This window comes from Asterias rubens, chromosome 14, assembly GCF_902459465.1.
Source record: "Asterias rubens chromosome 14, eAstRub1.3, whole genome shotgun sequence".
NCBI lineage: Eukaryota > Metazoa > Echinodermata > Asteroidea > Forcipulatida > Asteriidae > Asterias > Asterias rubens.
Window position 1 is genome coordinate 2,064,758 of NC_047075.1, and position 20,563 is coordinate 2,085,320.

The 20,563-nt window shown below is 39.8% G+C and overlaps 1 protein-coding gene across 1 annotated transcript; it reads right to left on the reverse strand.

The window, feature by feature from the left end:
• Nucleotides 1–6: 6 nt before the first annotated feature.
• Nucleotides 7–17,021, reverse strand: LOC117299547. Its single transcript, XM_033783096.1, has 10 exons — nt 16,995–17,021; nt 15,359–16,820; nt 8,992–9,084; nt 8,111–8,343; nt 7,166–7,255; nt 5,978–6,132; nt 5,024–5,181; nt 3,367–3,494; nt 2,061–2,144; nt 7–1,653 (listed from the first exon to the last, which is right to left on the reverse strand). Exons 1-10 carry the CDS (start codon nt 17,019–17,021, stop codon nt 1,588–1,590), a joined length of 2,496 nt encoding a protein of 831 aa, XP_033638987.1. The 3' UTR covers nt 7–1,587.
• Nucleotides 17,022–20,563: the final 3,542 nt, after the last annotated feature.

A 20,563-nucleotide genomic window follows, 5' to 3' on the forward strand; every position in this document is an offset into this window, starting at 1 on the left:
CTTTATCATCTCTACCAATCCTGTATAATAGACCGATCCATTAAGCTCTGCCCCATTGCGTATTGACCAATCACATTGCAACGAAGGTCCCACACTACGATCTGACATGCGTGCGCATATCTGGGCGCGCGCGGCAGAGTTGTGCAGAAAGGCATTGGAGAGCCCCACGTGTTCTTGCTCACACGTGCGTCATGGGCAGAGCCTACTGGATCGGTCTATACCATAAAAGCCCGGTTGATACTTCCAGCGAACGCGAAGCGAATTTCGATGTCACAAATTTGCAACTAACCACTCACAACAGTTGCCCTGTGCTCTTCTCCTATGAAACATTCGCAGCGAACAGAGGTGTGACATCAAATTCGCTTCGCATGAAGCATTAACAGGAAGTATGAATCGGGCTAAAGTCCCAAAATTTGGGAAAACTTTTGTGAAAAGATAATCATCCTGATGGAAAAAGGAAGGAAATCTAAATTTGGAAAGAAAAGAATGTGATTCAATAGGGGAAAAAACAAATGGTCATATTTTGCATTTCTATCTGCAGTACAAAATATTTGGGTCAAAAAAGAAAAAGATGAAAGAAACTACTGAAAAGATACTCCAAAACACGATATGAAAAATCCTTGTAAAAAAACTATTGTAACTTAATATCAGATAAATAATAAACACCGAAAAATGCAAACCCAAGAGAACTGTTCATTCGATACAACACAGTTACAACAACTCAGAAAGTAAATCAACAAATATACAAATAAATAATTACCATTTTAAAAAGCTCCTGGGAAAAAATCCCAAAACAAACAGAATTCAAAATAAAAAACCCACAGTTGCCTATAAACCCTTCAGAGATCCAAGCGAATGCTATCGGCTTGTGCCCAAAGTGACCATACATGTAGCAGCTGCTAAAGGCTGCAAGATTTGACCTAAATTCTCCACAACCAACAAGATTAAAGTAACACTCATATCCTGACTTGACAATGTACAATCTTTCCCAAGTACACATACTTTATAAAATGTCCAAAAACAAACAAAGTAATATGCCTGTTCTTTTTTCACAGAACTCAGGGAAGCACTGAGTGCACAGTGCCAACACACATTGGAGTACGGTGTATATAGGTACAACCAAAATGAACATTCTTTATCTCCGATTCAAATTTAACATCTTCTTAAGTTCAAATATTTTCTTTTTAACTACTAGCAAAAAGAGAAAGATATAAACTCAGTAAGAATTCAACATCTCTTGGCACATGACGATAATTCAACGGAAACGCGTGGTCTCTTAAGGGTTTAAAACTGAAAACGTAGTTCTACTCATTGACCTAACTCTGTATACGCCAACAACGCATGCTAGAAAATAAAAGTATACCCCTACGCTACTAGTCTTGTACTGTACACTAAAATACTATAGAAGGACTCTCTCTCTCTCTATCCATTCAAAGGCTAATAAACTACTACATAATCTGGTTATGTTCACATATAATACATTTCAGTCATCTACAGAACGTTTAAGGTTTTGCCCTTGGGATGATTTCTTGAGAAGAACTCTTCCTTGATGGGCGTCATCTGAGGCACCCCACCCCCACCCCCTCCTTAGAATCCAATCTGAGGTCCATCAGATGTTATTTGCAGCGAGTAAGCACCCACAAGTAGCAGCAACTGTAAGGAGTCAAGAATAATGTGCATGACAATTGGTCTTAGAGGCACTGGACACTATTGGTAATTACTCAAAATAATTGTGAGTAAAAAAAAAATTACTTGGTAGCGAGCAATGGACAGCTGTTGATAGTATAAACAAATTGTGAGAAACAGCTCCCTCTGAGGTTACGTAGTTTTTGAGAAAGAGGTCAGTTCCCACTCAAATAATAAAACTTGAAGCTATTTATGAGGCTTCTGAAAGCACACAAATTTGTGCAACAAGGGTGTTTTTTCTTTCGTTGTTCTCTTGCATTTTCGATGACCAATTGGGTCACAGATTTGGTATTTTATGCATATTTTGGGATAAACCAAGTGAGAATAGTGGTCTTTGACAATTACCATTTAAAGGCAAGACAATCAACACCTACCTTTGAGTATGGGTCACAGAGTGTTTTCACCGTTAATACATTACGGCCATTCCGCGGTAGAAACGAAAGTAGAAAATTTGAACCCTGAAATTCAATTGAGACAAGGTGTAAAAAGTGAGGGTCATTTGTTTCCAAATAAACTCACTCTATTTAAGTGAGGTTTATTGGGGGAAAAAAGGAAAAATTCAAACAAAAAATTACAATTAATATTATTCTGAAACAAAATAAGGTATAATAAATACACGTGTTTTCCCTGAAGGTTTTAAGATATAAAGTACATATTGTCTGAAAACTAAAACAAAATTGGAAACTTTATGAATAGAAAATTTGATAGTACTCAACAGATAATATGTACCAAAAAAGCAAATAAAGATAAAGTTAAATCAAAATAAACTTCTTAGGCCATATCCAAAATGGCAACAACAGCTAGGGCTACAGGTAGATTTTTGCTTCATCAGACGTCCTTGGCAACACGCTAATTCAGATACGGCCTTAGTGAGATTTAAGCACTGAAAGAAAACTCTTTAGAATTAAAAAACTGCACTTAAAACTTTCACCTGGAAAAAAGAACATTGATTAAACACAAGGTTTATTCCACCGAAGTGATAGTAATATCAAAGTCTTATAGCGCACATACATGTATCTACCAAACAAGGTAGGTTATTGCAGTGATGAATTTGAGACCCAATTTTTAGCACCTTCTAAAGGTTTACAAGGTGCTACGGCACATACAGCAGCCACAGCCAGGAACACCGTGGGAACCCCTTCTCTTTTCAATAAGTGCACTGGGTTCTTTTACATGTACATGCATACACAACACAAGTGATTTGCTGGTGGATTTCATTTCACAGAACACTGGGAAAGTACTGAGAATACATTGCTTATATACATCAGTGAGAGAGTGACAACGAATTATAATCTCCAATGCAAAAATCTACTTCAAGGAACACGTTGCCTTGGATCGATCGAGTTGGTCTTTGAAAAGCGTTTGCTATAAAATGCATATGATTTGAAAGATGTTGTAAAAGTAGAATATATTGATCCACACAAACATGCCTCGAAATTGCACGGTTTTCCTTTTACCTCGTCGACTAACATGGTCGGCCATTATGGGAGTCAAGTTTTTGACTCTCATAAATGGCCGACCGTGTTAGTTCGCAAAGTAAAAGGAAAACCACACAATATGAGGCAAATTTGTGTGCATCATTGTATTCTACTTTTAAAACATCTTTCCAATCAAGGCAACGTGTTCCTTAATCTTTCAGTTCTGTCGAGTAATAATATTTTCTTTTCTGTCCAGACTCACCTGAGATAGTTGGGGTAGGTCATGACCATTCAACATCACCTTGTAGACAAAGCTATGTCCGGTCAGTCGACACGAGAGGCCGTTTAAACCCAAGTGGGCATGGCCGATAAACAGCACGCTCCCACAACCTGGAAACAATGAGTTCATACATTAACAGCAGGAATAGAATTAAAAGTACTAACAGTGCACCCAGCAGAAACATGTTGTGAAGCGTTTATTAACAGAGCAAAACCCACTTAAAGCCATTGGACCCTTTCGGTACAGGGAAAAAAAAAAAGTTCACAGATTTACAAATAACTTACAGTGTTTACAGAAGGTAGTGGTGAAAGACTTCTCTTGAAATATTATTCCATGAAATGCTTTACTTTTTGAGAAAACAGTAAACAATATCAATTCTCGATATCAAGAATTACGGATTTATTTTTAATAAACACATGTCATGACACCGCAAAACGTGCGGATACAAGGGTGGGTTTTCCCGTTATTTTCTCCCGACTCCGATGACCGATTGAGCCTAAATTTTCACAGGTTTGTTATTTTATATATAAGTTGTGATACACGTAGTGTGGGCCTTGGACTATACTGTTTACTGAAAGTGTCCAATGGCTTTAAAGGCCCTGGACACTACATGTATTGGCAAGTACTCAAAATATTTGTTAGCATAAAAACATAATTAGTAACGAGCAATTGAGAGCCGTTGGTAGTATGAAACATTGTGAGAAACGGCTCCCTCTGAAGTAACATAGTTTTTGAGAAAGAGCCTGTAATTTCTCACTCAAATATTAAAAGAATTCAGGCCTGAAGCCTTCTATTATGCATCTGAAAGCACTCAAATTTGTGCCAAAAGGGAGGTTTTTTCTTTCGTTGTTCTCTTGCAACTTTGATGAACAATTGAGTCTAAATGTCCACAGATTTGTTATTTTATGAGGAGAGGAAGATGTCCTTGATGAATGCATCTAAGCTTGAGACTGTCGTCCAGCACAGGTGAGAATACTGGTCTTTGACAATTACCAAAGGTGTCCAGTATCTTTATTACTAAGAGATGAAATAGAAAACTTATGGTTATTTCTTTCATCATTCTCTTACAACTTTGATGACCAATTGAGTCCAAACTTTCACATCCTTGATGGATGCATCTAAACTTGACACTGTCGTCCAGAAAAGACATCTTCCAACTGGGATACGCCAAGTGAGAATAATTACCAAAGTTTTAAGTGCCTTTATAGGCAGTGGTAATTACTCAAAATAATTATTAGCATAAAACCTTTCTTGGTGACGAGTCATGGGGAGAGGCTGATGGTATAAAACATTGTGAGAAACGGCTCCCTCTGAAGTGCCATAGTTTTCGAGAAGGAAGTAATTTTCCACAAATTTGATTTCGAGACCTCAGATTTAGAACTTGAGGTCTCAAAATCAACCATCTAAACGCACACAACTTCGTGTGACAAGGGTGTTTTTTTCTTTCATTATTATCTCGCAAGTTCGATGACTGTTTGAGCTCAAATTTTCACAGGTTAGTTATTTTATGCATATATTGAGAAACACCAACTGTGAAGGCTAGTCTTTGACAATTACCAACAGTGTCCACTGCCTTTAACTAAGAGATGAAATAGCAAACTTAGTTGTATGGGATGAAGTGTACCTTGATCTGACATACCTTGGTTGTGAGCGTGCTGCCTGGTGTCGTGGTTGAGGTAGATGTGGTGTTCAGTACTCTCACGGATACGGAAGCATTGAAGAGGAAACACAGGCTTGACAAGCTTAGCAGTGCCGCATAAGTACTGATTGATAGTACTCTCAAATTGCATTGTAACCCTGGAAAATAAACGGCGGTAAAGTTATTACCCTGGAATGAGAACAGCTTAGTCATGCCGCATAAGTACTGATTAATAGTACTCTCAAATTGCATTGTAACCCTGGAAAATAAACGACGGTAAAGTTATTACCCTGGAATGAGAACAGCTTAGTTGGATGGAGACCCCCCCCCTGCCCCTGATTTGTGTACGTATACATACGTATCTAATCTATGAGAAAAAACTATGCAAAGAATAGAACAGTAGAACATTCACTGGATAAAGAATGACAGTAGATACACTCACAGATACAGTACTACACAATGTATACAAAACGTACATAGTATTATTATTCAGGGGTCGAAATTAAACGTATTTTCATGGTAGTCAGCAGGGCTGGTAACCGAGAAGTTTTAGAAGCCCCGATGAGATTTTGGTAGCCCCAAAAACACATTGAGTCACGGCACAAACTTTACAATACACCATCAGCACAGTTCATTGCGGTTTGTGATATTGATTTTCATATTATTTTCCCATTAGCCCAGCGGGCTATCAAGCTCTGATAGTCCCGGGCTAGCGGGCTAGTGGCAACTTCGACCCCTGTTATTATTTATTTAAGATCATAGTCTATAGACCAATCTGACACGCACCGTGCGCGCAAGTGTTGGCAAGTGTTGAGCACCACGCACCATTTATTGCGATGTCTTCAATGCCTAGATTGTGCACAAAAAGACACCGCAGTTGGTAATTTTCAATAGAGGGCGCTACCAATTTTGTTCCGTCGGATTGGTCTTTAAAGTAAACAAGGTCAAACTAACCTGTTGATATGATTGTTGAGTACATCGTACACATTGGGATGCTTGTAGATGATAGCATACCCTGCTACTGTATCCGCACCCGGAGTCAAGATGGCCCAGTTACCTCCAAACATCAAGAGGAGGTTCACGATGTCCGAGTGACCCCTCTTCCCAGCCTGAAGTTACACAACAATGCATTCATTGTTATAATTTGTTATTGGGCTTTTTCACAAGCAGAATCTACATGTATGTAAGGGTGCTACAACATCAATTAATCAAACAACAACAAAAGCAAAACAAAAAACAGCTCTGAACATAACATCAATTGACCCCTTGCACGCACGTCACACGCGGCATCTGATGCCACGCTCACCTTGTTGGTGGTCAATAGGTTTACGTGTATACGCTGCGTCGCCTAAAATGCGCACTTCTCTGAATAACACACGTTGACATTGACCACCAAAATGGCGCATCGAAGATAACTCTGATGATAACGTCAGGTGAATTGGATCAATTCATGTTATATTTTAGTCACTGGCACAAGCCAATTTACTTTCAAATGTATAAAAACAAATTGTATTTCTTAATTCTTTTTCTGTAATTTTTTACATATCTGTTTTTTTTTTATAAATCTACTCAATTCAGCCTTTGACTGCGATGTTTGAATGTTTTTAATAAACCAATAATAACAATAACAAGCAATATTTACAGTGTTGTTATCAAGAGTTTAGCTAAATTGTAAGCATTTCCACATGTTAAACTTAAAGAAAACTTTCATATCAGTAGATAGGTCTCACACATATTAGGCAAAAAAAAAATAAAAATTAAGCGTCCTGCCTTTTTGACCCTTTTTCTTTTTAATTGCTGGTCGACACATTTTGTCAAGACAATTTTTTTTTTTTTCCCTGTGTAAAAAATGGCCACTTTAAAAGGAGGCAGGCAGGATACTAAACATGTTTTTTTCCTTTTTTTTTTGCCTAAGGCCATTTTCGGACCACTTTTAACGAGTGAAGTAAACCGACTTGCACACTTTAACGGGTCCAAATGTTCAAATATGCGCGAGACCTGCACAGTATGTATGTATTAAAACACAGAGATTAAAAACGTGAACTGTTTTTTTTTTTTCAGTAAGCAATGATCAACCTAGACCTGACTGTTTACAAAACACAAACACAAAACAAATATAAAATAAGGAGATTTCACTGGTACCATCATCATAGCCGTCTCCCCTGTGCCATTTTGCTGTAGATTGACGTGGGCACCAGCTTCAAGCAAAATAGCTACCAGGTTATAAAGTCCCTGCAAAAACACAGAAAGAAAACTGGATTTAAAAGTTTGCGTCTAAGCTGTGACAACACAATTACAAATATGTTTAACTGGTATCCTGCACATTTTTGCTCAGCAAAAAAAAAAGCAGTTAAGCATCATTTTCTCCTTAAGCAGCTCTTTAAATTTATCGGTTTATTTCGTAAAAAAATTACAACCAAGGTTGAATTGCACTAGAGCATGCACAATATAAACATTTCTTAAAAAGAATCTAAAAGGTTAAACAGTTTTAACACATGACCGGAAATGAGCAAGTATTCAAAACAATCAAAACAACAAACAATCAACCAGCACTTAACCAGAAAGAAAGAGACTTAACTAAAAGAGACACATTGTGCATAGAAAAGCCAACACTCAAATCCATACAGTTCAACTTAAAAGAAATGAAATTGGGTCTAAAATTTCAGCTTGTTGGACACCAGAACGCTTAGCCAAGACAAGCTAAAGATTTATTGTAGAATATGTGAGAAACAAGAATGGTGTGTTGACAAAAGAAAATGCCCCGCTGAGATTAATCTGAGCGGGCAAGCGGGGCATTTTTGTTGATCTCACTCACTTTTTAAAATCTCACTCAAGAATGAGATTCATCTCATTCTTGAATTATCACTTGGACAACATTTCTTTGCGTTAGCCAAAATGAGCTTCACATTTGATCTAGGGATGTAGGGGGCTCCAAAAATAAACAAGTTTCGAGTTGATATGCCAAGTCCTTCTAGAGTTATTGCTCAGACAATATTTCTTTTGTTATGCCCTTTGGGCTTGCTTCGCTGACGGGGCATAACATTTATTGATGGAAAGGAACAATTCAGTTTAAGCATGATATCTTACCAACTCCGTGGAGTACATGAGCGGAGTCAACCCTGACTTCTCCGGTATGTTGACCAGAGCTCCGTTGGCAATGAGTAGCTTAGCGATCTCGTCGTGGCGGTTCATACAGGCCAGCATGAGCAGCGTGACACCACAGACTGGGTCCGGCTGCTCCAGGTCATGCATGCCGTTCAACCAGAGAGCTTCACGGACGCGCTGGGTCTGGCCCTCCTTCACGGCTTGTTTCAACGATTCTACAGAGCAAATCCAACATTGACAACATTATCTATAAATAATATAATAATAGTGGATTCTTATTTCGCGTTCAAATTCATTACTCCAAAGCGCTCAAGGCACTACAACATTGTTACACCCTGGCAACCGGGCCATTTATTTTATACCTTAAAGCCATTGGACACTTTCAGTTAATAGTATCGTCCAAGGCCCACACTTCGTGTATCACAACTTATATATAAAATAACAAACCTGTGAAAATTTAGGCTCAACTGGTCATCGGAGTCGGGAGAAAATAAACAGAAAAACCCACTCTTGTTTCTGCACGTTTCGCCGTGTCGGGAAATGTGTTTAAAATAAATCCGTAATTCCCGATATCGAGAATTGACATTGTTTTAATGTTTTCTCAAAAAGTAAAGCATTTCATGGAACAATATTTCAAGAGAAGTCTTTCACCATTACCTTCTGTAAACCCTGTAAGTTATTTGTAAATCTGTGAACTTTTAATTTTTAAACCATCTCAGCTTTTTAAAATGAAGTACTACTCTCTGTTACCGAAAATGACCCGAGTCGACAGACTACTTATTTTGCTGGATTGCATCACACATTGTGGGTTAGATAATGGGTCAAGCATTGTCAAGAGAGGATGAGCATGACTAAATACTGACCGTTTGAGAATATGACCGGCGATAGACCCTCAGGTTTGACCATCCAAGGCTCCTCAATAGATGTATCTTCATCAAAATCAAACTCAATCCCACCTGCAATCAAAAGAGAAACACAAATATGAACCTTCTAATTGTATTATAAACATGTTTAACACTTACCCTGCCAATGTATCTTGGTAAAAGTTGTTTTATATTCTTGCATAGGAGTCGACTCCAATAACATGATTAATTACATGATTAAGAGTAACAAAAATAATATGTAGATTTCTTTGACACGTGGCTTTATCACAAGGGTGTTTTGTAGCGCTCATTGAACAGGAAGGAAAGCTTCAAAAGTATGATCAAATAATAACTAAATACAAAACAAACGAGGATAAAATAAACAGTCACATTAGTTTTACTGATTTCATTCAAGTTGATCTGTATACATCAGATCAAAAAGGACAGCCTTCAATCCAAATAAACGACACAAATTTTAAACAAAAATAACGTACGTACTGTAAAATCATGGCATGTATGTGTATTTATTAGTAACAAAACACTAACACCGGATGTTAATCCAACAAAATGTGCCACTTTTCAATTGCATCAATAGAACAGTTGACTGGTAAGAAATTAAAATAAAATAGTGACATGGTTCAAACTAACCAATCTATTGACCCAATTCACCTAAGCCCGGTTTCGTGGCTTTGCTTACCACCGAATTCTGTGCTTGCGATCACCATTCTTTGCTTACAGGGCAAGTGCCAAATTTCTGCCCTCGGTGTAATGCCAAGAAAGCCTATTAAGAGCAATATTTTCTACATAAGCAGCTCTATGAAATTAGCTCCAGAGGAGAAGGGCACATGAACGTACGTTATTGTTTTTCAATCAACATGTATTCAGAATTTCTATGGAATATTATCATTGTGAAAGTGCTCCCAATGTATGATGTGCATTTGTGTCACAGGCAAGCAAACATAAGCCTGGTTTATACACAAAAATTGGGTGCGGAGTTTCAATTTGAAGTCAATTTCTGTGAGGCAGACATTCGATACGTTCCCCATTGTTGACTTGGGGAAATTTGATTTTGCAGTAAACAAGGGGCGTGTTTGCAAACCTCAGCTTGTGCTCTCGCTTCTATGAAGGCTCTATCACCAATATTGGAGCGGAGTACATTTTGCATGATGTTATCAATTTCAAACGAAGCCCAGAGCTGGAGACGGGGGCCTAAGATTTTGAAAAAGCCCCAGAGTTAAAGGACGACAGACTCTACAGCATAACCAGTAGTCGCGACCTGGCTTGACCTGCTTGAAACCAGGGGCTTTCCCCAAACCCCGGCTAGGGCTCTGGCTTATCAATTTAAGAATCCAGTGTACATTTTGCATAATGTTTCCAACATCAAACAGAGCCGAGAGTAAGAGACAAAGCCCAAGGCAAGGTTCTGAAAAAGTCCCTAAAATAGGAACTTGGCTCTTACGTCAGACCTTGCAAGCCTTTTCTAACACATGGTCATGGCAGCATTTGATCAATGACGTCACGGGTGGCAGCTGCTAAAATAATAATACTAGGTTCTTATGTAGTGCTTTACAATGTATAACACCCCTAGGGGCGTATCAAAGCGCTTAGTATTTTTCCTGCAAAGTGTATGTGGAGCTATGTTGAGGCCTATTCCTTTATGTAGCACCATGTATTGGTGCTATATGCTGACGATCAGACCAGGAACACTGCTGCGAACCCTTTCTCATTACAATGAGTACACTAGGTTCTTTGACACGCATTACTGGACTTACATACGCTTTCAGTCCAATCCAAAGGACGCAGCAATAAAGGTTATAAGTGTCTCGCACGACCGGGACTCAAACCCACACTCTGCATCAGAGCTTGAGTCCGATGCTCTTATCCGCTTGGCCTCAAATAAAAAAATTAAAAAGCAAAACAAAAACAAGTTCAAGCAACACTTAAAGAAAGCAAAGCAGTAGCATGGGGGTTGATGTAATAATACCTTGCATTGAGGAAGAGGTTGTGGTTGAGGACATTGAGGCAAGCAAATCCCGGAGCTCAAAAGGTAGAGGTGGCTCATTCAGAAGAGCTGCACTGCCACCTGGGGCAACAGTGGCCCCTGGGGCGGCAGTGCCACCTGGCGCAACAGTGCCACCTGGGGCAGCATTGCCACTAGGGGCAGTGACTAGAGGGATAGCAAAATCGAGGAGAAACGGCAAAAATTACAACAACATCATGCAAAGCGGTGGACCAATCGATACGCGCAACAATCTGTACACAAAGACATGTTTTTTGTACTTTTGATGTCAATCAGGCATCATGTCGAGCGATTTATACAATTTCCCTGACAGGACATGCAGGACAGCACATGACATACATGTAATGATGATGAACCAGGCCTAAAATTTCAACTTTGCAAGGGCAAGGCCACTTTCATTTTGCAAAGGGCACTTCCATTGGAATACCTTAAAGTGTATGGAAAACTTTTGAAGGGCCACAAAGACGGTTGCCTCTGAATAATTCCAGGCCTGTAGAACGCTGAGACCATGAATATTTGAAACTAAAAAAAACTTTAAATGAATCACAAAAAAAAAAAAACCAGATGATAGGCGAGTTTAAGTATGATACATGTACATGTAGTCATGGTCGGAATTGTACGACATTACATCTGCAAGTTTTTGTCAGGGATTTTTCCATGTCTTTGTGTGAAAAAACGTTGTGCTGCCAGCACACCAGCCATGGCGACACAGTGTGCAGAAACTGCATACGTACAGATTGGTCAAATAAATTGCGACACAGAAATCAACAATAAACACAGCATGCAGAACGTGTAATTGATGCAAGTCGCATTGTGCTCAGTGTAGACCAAAGGCAGGAATACAGAAATGTGAATCAATATCTTCCTGGTTCCGCTCTTGGGCAACTCATGCAATTTGCATCACTTCGTTGATGAAAAAAAATGTGTTATAAATTAAATAATGTTAACGGGACACATTGCCTTTGATCGGGCGAGTTGATCTATGAAAATCGTTTAAAGGCAGTGGACACTATTGGTAAATGTCAAAGACTAGCCTTCACAGTTGGTGTATGTCAACATACGCATAAAATAACAAACTTGTGAAAATTTGAGCTCAGTCGGTCATCAAACTTGCGAGATAATAATGAAAGAAAAAACACCCTTGTCACACAAAGTTGTGTGCGTTTAGATGGTTGATTTCGAGACTTCAAGCTCTAAACTTGAGGTCTTGAAATCAAATTCGTGGAAAATTACTTCTTTCTCTAAAACTATGCACTTCAGAGGGAGCCGTTTCTCACAATGTTTTATACCATCAACCTCTCCCCATTACTCGTCACCAAGAAAGGTTTTATGCTGATAATTATTTTGAGTAATTACCAAGTGTCCACTGCGTTTAAAACCATTTTCTAACCACACATTTTCATAACAAACGGTTTCAAACGCTTTTCATAGACCAATTTGCCTGATCCTAGGCAACGTGTCCCTTTAATATCGTTGTAAAGCTGGCATATGAGAGGCTCCATGCAAAGCACCTGCTATCTATAATAATGAGGGATCACGCATAGCAGGTTTATAAATCACCATGCCAGTGCAAAAACGTATGCCCTTCTAATCTAAACCATTCCAACATATACATACCCCCAGAAAGTTTTAGTGCAGAGAGATTTTTTTGGTGTTTTGCATTGAGCCTATCTCGTGAGAGGTACAACATTATTAGAAAATCAAGTATGCTTTTTCACAAAATGGTGTAAGATCCATGCTGTACATGAAAAGAAAACATCTAAGGCCAAGTGAACGCAGGAACCATCGTTGACCAAGTTAGCCTGAAGTGTGTCGGGACACTTTTGAAAATTGGAAACAACTTTAAGTTGGGGAGGTGGTGCTTTCTGCTCTACTGGCCAGGCTTCGGACTGATGATACCCAAGCCTACATCCGTATGGACTGTAAAAGGGGTAACCCTATTTCAGCCCTAGGACTAGTGGCAACTGCCTCTGGAAAAAAAAATAATTGTAGCCCACACCTTGAAGTGGTCTTCAGGCCTTGTGTGTCTGGCGACTTGCAAAAAAGTGGGAACAGCGCAATAATAACATGAGCTTCAAACAGTATTTTTTTAATTGTCAAAATGGTTATTTGTGCAAAAAATTACTTTTCTTGTTGAAGTGGTGATTAGAAAATAACTTGGTTGAATAACTGATTAATCGAGGTAACAAATGAATGATGAGTTAGAATTATGTAGATGGAAAAGAAAACTTTTTTTTAAAACAAAAAATTTACATCTGGACCAGGTACCTCTGACGGCTAAAATCTTGCTGATCTCTGGTATCTTTGTTTCAACTTTGACCTTCTCCGTTGGTTTGAGGTCTTTTTTCTTGGCTTTCTTGGTGGGTTTGGTGGAGTCGGTTTTCTTGACTTTCTCTGAGGGTTTGGAGTCGGTTTTCTTGACTTTCTCTGAGGGTTTGGAGTTGTTTTCTTGACTTTCTCTGACGATTTGGTGTCTTTTTTCTTGACTTTCTCAGATGGTTTGGGACATTTCTGGCTGGTATTGGAAGCAGCGGGCTTACGGCTGGTTTTGCCAGAATCTGGCACATGCTTGCGGTGCTTTTCTGTTTTACACACATCACACACACACATGCAGTTAAGCAATATAACGCATGAGGACATGCCACAAACTGCAACCTCGGAGACAGCTTCAGCTACATGGAACGCGTCTGCCTATTCTTCAACACTGGCAGAAGCGCTGATCTAGCTGTAGCTGTAGTGGAAGCCGCAGTTTCGGACACCGCCTAGGTAACTGATGCAATAGGCCATTATAAACTCTCTCATCTTTTGTCAGGTCCCCCTTTTCACACAAAAGTAACATAGTTCAGTCATTGTAAAAGGACCAGACTATTTGACTTCCCTTTTTCAGAAGCACAGCTTTATAGGCTCTGACTCTGGCTCAATCAGTAGTTCTGAAATCAAGCCTTTTTGGTATGCTCGGTTGTTTGTAATCAAAGTGTTTATCAATAAAACTAATCCTGTATTTTGTAAGAAAATTTAATTTCAAAGGGTGATTGCATTTTTAAGATTCACCGAAAATCCAGAGCGAACAATTCCACGCATGTTTTATGTTTGCATCCCTAAAAGGGATACAATCAGAGCAGCATCACAATCTGAGCCTGCAGCATTACGGACAATAACCTTCTCAGGCTCAGAATTTGTTGGGCATAGAAAACTTAAAGCTTTTTACATGTTTCTCAAAATGCTTTATACTTTCAAAAGCTGCTGTAGGCTTCTTAAACTAAAAGTTGTTATTGCCATTCCTGTTTAGAGCAGTTGCCAAATGTGAAACAGACACAAAGTTGAGCCTGAGCCACAGGACCCAATTCCAAAGAGCTGATCAAGCACAAAAAGTACACAAAGTAGCTAAGCACAATTAAATTGTGCTTACAAGAATAAGGTTACTAGCATAGTTACCAGTACCATGTTACAATATGTACCACTTGTGACTGATATCCTGCTCAATTCTGCTTAGCAGATACAGTTTGTATACATATATATTTTCTGCTTAAGCAGCTCTATGAAATTGGTTAACTGAAGTCATGCTAATGTACAAGAGCAACTTGCATTCTGTGGACGAACAGACAAAAATAATGGACGCATTATAGAACAGGTCTACAGTGCACAACTCACCTTTTCCATTCTACACACAAACAAATTTGCTTGACAGAAAACTATTTTCATGCATGGAACAGGAGACTGTTGAACGCTAGGTGGCAGCAGACTTACCAGGTAAATGTCCATTGTTTACGTAGTTCCGAGCATGCGCACATTACCGAGAACAATGGGTTTTACCAGGTAAGTCTGCTGCCACCAAGCGTCCCAAATGTCTCCCATTGGAGGAGGTTTGCATATTATTAAGCAGCATTCTCTAGAAGGCCAGAGATTGAATACAAGGCATGCCTAAAGGCCGAGTTATAGTTGGTCGCGTGATGGAAATCTTGACGCCAATTATAAAAAGACACAGCTTTTGGGCCTCAGTCTTAAGATTGCGCGCAAGATTTCCATCGTGCGACAATAAACCAGCCTTAATACTATTTCACAGAGGAAAGGGAGGCAAGTTTAGTTTGTTGTTTGTTTGTTTGTTTAGACAATCTTCCCAACAAGGGACTTTGGCAGAACACCCACAAGGGAACGAATAACACGATGACAATCAATGTCTCAGAAAGTGCTGAACTTTTGATCAAGCCCTGTAAAGCCAAAGCAACAATGTGTTGCTTTAGATTGAGATCGCATTAGGTTGCATTTTGCATTGAGATCGTTTAAGAGAGGGTTCTTAAGAGACTCCATTAAAAACAAGAGACAAAAACAAATCTAAAATGTACATACTCTCTTCTTTGTTCATCTTAGTTTCCACCATCTTGCTTGGCATCTTTGCGTCTTCATTGTGGTGAGACATATCTTGCTTTTTCTCGTCAAGTCCCCTGTTGATCATCATAGGCTGTGGACTGACTATACCACCAATGGAGGGCTCACTCACATGGCTCCGTACTGCATCACTGCTAGGAGCCGCTGTGTTTGCAACCCTAGCGACCGGCGCCACGTTGTTGTTGTTGGCAACTGACTGCAGCATGGATTCCTTCTCGACGAAATTTTGCAGTTCCCAAATTGGAACTTGCCCGGCGCTGGCTTGCTTCTGTGACTCCTGTACCTTAGTAAGATGGAACCCCTCCGGGCTGCTGTATGTTGGGGTCGGGTAGTAAGGTTTTGAGGTGCTGGTTGTTGGCGTTGCATTGGCTGTTGATAGAGGCTGACAACCTGCTGGTGTGTTGTGTGTTGTGGTTGCTGCGCAGAGGGGAGCCTGGGTGTGTGGGATGATACGGGGTGCTTCAGTGTAAAGGGCGCCCTCTGTGGTTGGCAGTTTGTGAGGGATCTTGGTGCCTGTCAAGTAAGTCAGACCGCTAGGGATCTTGGTGCTTTTCAGGTTAGTCAGACCTCCAGTGTAGAAAGGGCCTTCGGCATTTGACGTGTTCAAACTACCCACCGTGGAGAAAGGGCCCTCTATATTTGGGATGGTGCGGGGAACTTCCATAACGGGTGCGGCCTTGGTATTTGTTAAGTTAGTGGCAGCCTCTGTGGAGAAGGCGCCCTGAGTGTTCAAGATGTTTAGGGTAGTAGGTTCTTTGCAGAAAGTGCCCTCAGTGTTGTGGATATTGCCAAAAGAATCCTGAATGATTGAAATGTTCGGGGTGCCTCCTTTACAAACAGAGCTCTCTGTCCTCGGGATATTAAAAGAAGAGGGTTCTTTAAAGAAAGCTTCCGTGCTTTTTGTGGTGATAGGAGTAGATGTGGCTTTTGTGTCTACGGTGCTAGTGGTAATTCCTGTGAAGAAAGCACCCTCAGTGTTTGGGATAGTAAGGGCAACCTCCTTTTCGGGGTGAAACGATACTTGGGCAGCAAAGTCCGGGTGATGAAGTGACACTTTGGCAGCGAGATCCTGCCCCAGGTTCTGAACGTCGTCCCTGCTCCCAACAACTCCTACCATGCTTAGCTCTTGAACGGGGTAGTCACTACCTGATAGCGACAGCGTAGTGCTGCTGCAGCTGCTGCTGTTACTGCAGGTGCTCGGGGTGGTGAGTTCCCACGGTTTCCACATGGTGGTGGGTGTCTCTTTCTGGGAGGATTCGGGGGACTCCGGTGTCTTTTGGGTGACGACTGCGGGCCAGCGTGATGCGGCGGCGTCAAAGGTTGGAGAATGTGCTTGGGGTGAAGTGTTTGAGGTAGATTGCACAGACAACTGCTCCAGTCCATGTGCTTCGTGTTTTCTGTCTGTAGAGGGAGCTAGATAAACCTGGTGTAAGAGAAAAAGAAAAAAAGTAGCAGGTTAAAGGTCAAGTCTAGACTGATCCCTTGCTGTCTTATTGGCAAGGATAAAGACAGGCACTGGTCTTACAGACCCAGCAATTTCATTGGATACAATGATTTTATTGGATAAACCTGTTTGTCAGTTGTCACGTCTCCTTACAGCGTGAATAAACTCCTGTGGTGCCATTTTTAATCAAATTTTGTTGCCTTCAATTCAAAACTGCCAGGTCTCCGCTAACGCCACTCTAACAATTGTGATCTCATAAATGCATGCATGTCATACAAGAATCGCAGGCACTGCACTATCCTGAGGTATCAAGTCTCACGTACAATGTACAGTGCTCAACCCAACCCTTCTCATGCTTAGTGTACATGAACCATCAAGTCCCTTTTAAAATATACAGTCAACCCTGGTTACAAAGAGCACTGTTATAAAGAGTTTCTGCTGTGAAGTCCGGAATTAGCAATTCTGCTTTGTGTTTCTTCTTTTTCACTGTCCTCTTATAACACATTCCAATAACAAAGAGGTAATTTGGTAAGTCCCAGCATTCTTCTTTTGAAGCATGACAAATGTCGTTTACTTTGGACAGCTTTATCAGGCCTGCAGCTCATTTCACAAATTAATACTATGTCGAGTTAGGAAGAGTAACCCGTCCTTACTTAGGATGGGTTCAATTTTGGATGGGATGGTTGTAAATATCTTTGTCTCTGTGTTTTTTGTATCGCTTATATTTTTATACCAGTCTGATATTTTTTTAAATACTGTGTTTTTTATGATGCAAACTGGAAGGCAATTTGCATGTTTTTAACGTGATGTGAATAATAAAATTAATTGAATTGAATTGAATTGAATTGAATTGAATGCATCCTATGACTTCAGATAGGGAACTTTAAACTCGTCAAGTAAGAACGAGTTTGGTGAAATCGACAGGAGAATTAACACGGAGGCAACACAGGCCATGGCTCTTGTTCTAAAACCATTGAACGCGGCATGCAATTTGACCCTTCGAGAACTGGTTCCCGAGGGCGTAACATGCATTGAAAGTTTACAAACAAAAATTTGTTTTACAGTTTTTGAGGCATGCAACTGCCCGTTGAAAAAAAGAGGAACATCTTCAAAGGCACAACGCAAGTGCGGAGGGAGGCAGCCGAAACGCCACGGGACACGAGACCCACAATGGTACCCTAGAAAATGTTGAGGTTTATTTTGCTCTAAGGTGCATTGTTAGCATGAACTAGGATTATTTTACATTATTGTAGTTGTACATTGTTGTTGCCAGGCATACATGTACTAGGCTTTAACAAACAAAAACAAAAATTTTTGTTTTTAAACGCGGAAGAGTTGCATGCCTGAGTTTTTCCTCACCTAAAATAAATGCTTTTTAACAAGCAGCTACATTTAAATGAAAGGAAATAAAGGAGAAGTGATTCGGACTCAACCAGCTGTTTACAAATTTGCAGGGTTGTTGGCGTGCGATATTAAACCTTGCCTGGTGCTGGTACTTCATTGCACAACCACAACCCTGCTTGTTTTAAACAGCTGATTATGAGATTCCTCAAATACGCTTTTATTCCTTAGTAACAAATACCTCTGTACTGTAAATAGTCTGGAACGTCCCTGTGTATTTTTTTAATCCACATCGAATGCAGGTCCACACCAAAAAAGAGCCAGATCATAGTTTGTTGTTGTTTTTTTGCACCAATATTTCAATTTTCCTAAACATCTGTCATGCTTTATTGGCGTCAGGTGCAACAGCATACAAACGTTTCATGCATTCTTAATTGCCCATATTTAAAATTATACTGGCATTGTTTTAAAGAGTTGGTAAAACTGTGCCTTTCACGGTGTGGGCTACAATTATTTTTGTCCAGAGGCCATTGCCACCTACTCCTAGGGCTGAAACAGGGTTACCCCTTATACAGTCCATACGGATGTAGGCTTGGGTATCATCAGACCGAAGCCTGGCCGGTAGAGCAGAAAGCACTACCTCCCAAATTTTATGTAGCAAGTGTCACGACCGGGACTCGAACCCACACTCTGCTGATCAAACAGCAGAGCTTGAATCCGGTGCACGCCACCTTTTGTGCTTTTAAAAGCAGCTCTTTGAAATTGGGCCACAGTTTTTCTCTGCATTCTTAAAATTGAGGTACACAATTTAGTAACAAGTGATATTTGGAATCTTTCTTGCACACATTTTTGTGTGTGATGTGTTTGAGGCATGTGGAACACATTTTCGCACAACTAGGGATTGAATTCTGTTCTTGAAGGGGGCACAGCATCTTTCCTCTGGTAAGGGGCACATCTACATGTATGAGGTCAGGAGACCTTTAATTTGTAGTGGAACTTTGCTAATCGGCACCACAGCAAAAGCACAGGGCACAATCAGCAATTATGGGTGTTGTCGGTTATTTCGAGGCACGTGTATGTAGAACTACACTGATAAAACGATAGTGCATAAATATTTTTAGGTTGATATTTGGAGTGCCTCTTTAATCAGTTCAGCCATTCCGTGGTATTTGCGCTTCATAGTAAAAAAATTAAAATGGTTATCGTTGAAGTTTTTACATTTATTTTGAAACAAGAAAACCTAGCGCTTCTTCTTCTAAAAAGACTTTATACAAATATTCTTTATTGTTTTTGCGACAGCCTTGGGAGTAAAGGGTAAAAAGTGTACACAAAAGTCTGAACAATCCTTGAAATTCAGGTTTTGAAAAAAAAATCATGAAACAATAGGTGTTCAGATTTAATCATTATGTATAAACAACAAAGAGTCATTAGTAAGGACAGCCAAAATTAAATATGCCTTTTTGAACTATTAACTTTTGAAAAATGGGAGTTAATTTTTACCCTCGTTTTACTGTCACGCGAGTCACAAAAAAAATGATTATAGTATTTTTTCTATTATAGACCCTCAACATTTTTTTTCTTCTCTCTCATAATAGTGGTCTTTTCAAAGGGTCTTTCAAGAATTAATTAGTTTTTTTTACCTAGACCTTCTACCTAAACAAAAAAAAACACCCTCGAGTTGTCACGCGAGTCACGGCTAATGCACTTAATGCACATGGTTAGCAAAAAGCTACCAAAGTATTCTGGGGATGATGTCTATGAATGTTACCAAAGCACCCCCAGCCCACTGGAACATACTACTATGCCCCTGAATTATAAATTTTTGTTAGAAAAATGAATTACAGTAAGTCTAAGAACGAGAAAGTAGAATGAGCTGGGCCCAATTTCATAGAGCTGCTAAGCACAACAATTTGCTTAGCATGACATTTTGGCCTTGATAAAAGCAGGATTACCAAGCAAATTTTCACGTTATTTTAAGGATTTGCAAACAACAGCTGAATACCAGTAACTAGCAATATGCAACCAATGGAAATTTGGTTGGCAATCGTGTTTTTATCAAGGAAGAAGTTTCATGCTAAGCAAACTTTTGAGCTTAGCAGCTCTATGAAATTAAGCCCTGTTGCAAACTGCCTACCAACCAAAATGACCTGTGGTAAATATATGCAAGCAATGGTTGATGGCCTGAAGTTACCAGAAACGTGTAGCCCTCTACTAGGGTCGTAACGTCGGGCCATTAACTGCTTTTTGAGGTCTAATAACACGCAGAGTTTTTTTGTTGTTTTTTACAGCAAGTGTACTTGAAAAATCCCCCACCCCCATTTTCAGTTTTTTTGTAAGCTGGAGTGGACTTGTATATTAGACAGAAATTTTGGATTGATGTT

Excerpts from the sequence above, each read along its gene's own strand:
- LOC117299547 (XM_033783096.1), bottom strand. The coding sequence starts at position 17,021 with ATGGCACCACAGGAGTTTATTCACGCT. Across the intron at positions 16,821-16,994 it reads CACAGGAGTTTATTCACGCT|GTTTATCTAGCTCCCTCTAC; the intron begins GTAAGGAGACGT and ends CTCTTACACCAG. Across the intron at positions 9,085-15,358 it reads TAAGATGAACAAAGAAGAGA|GTGGGATTGAGTTTGATTTT; the intron begins GTATGTACATTT and ends TTTTGATTGCAG.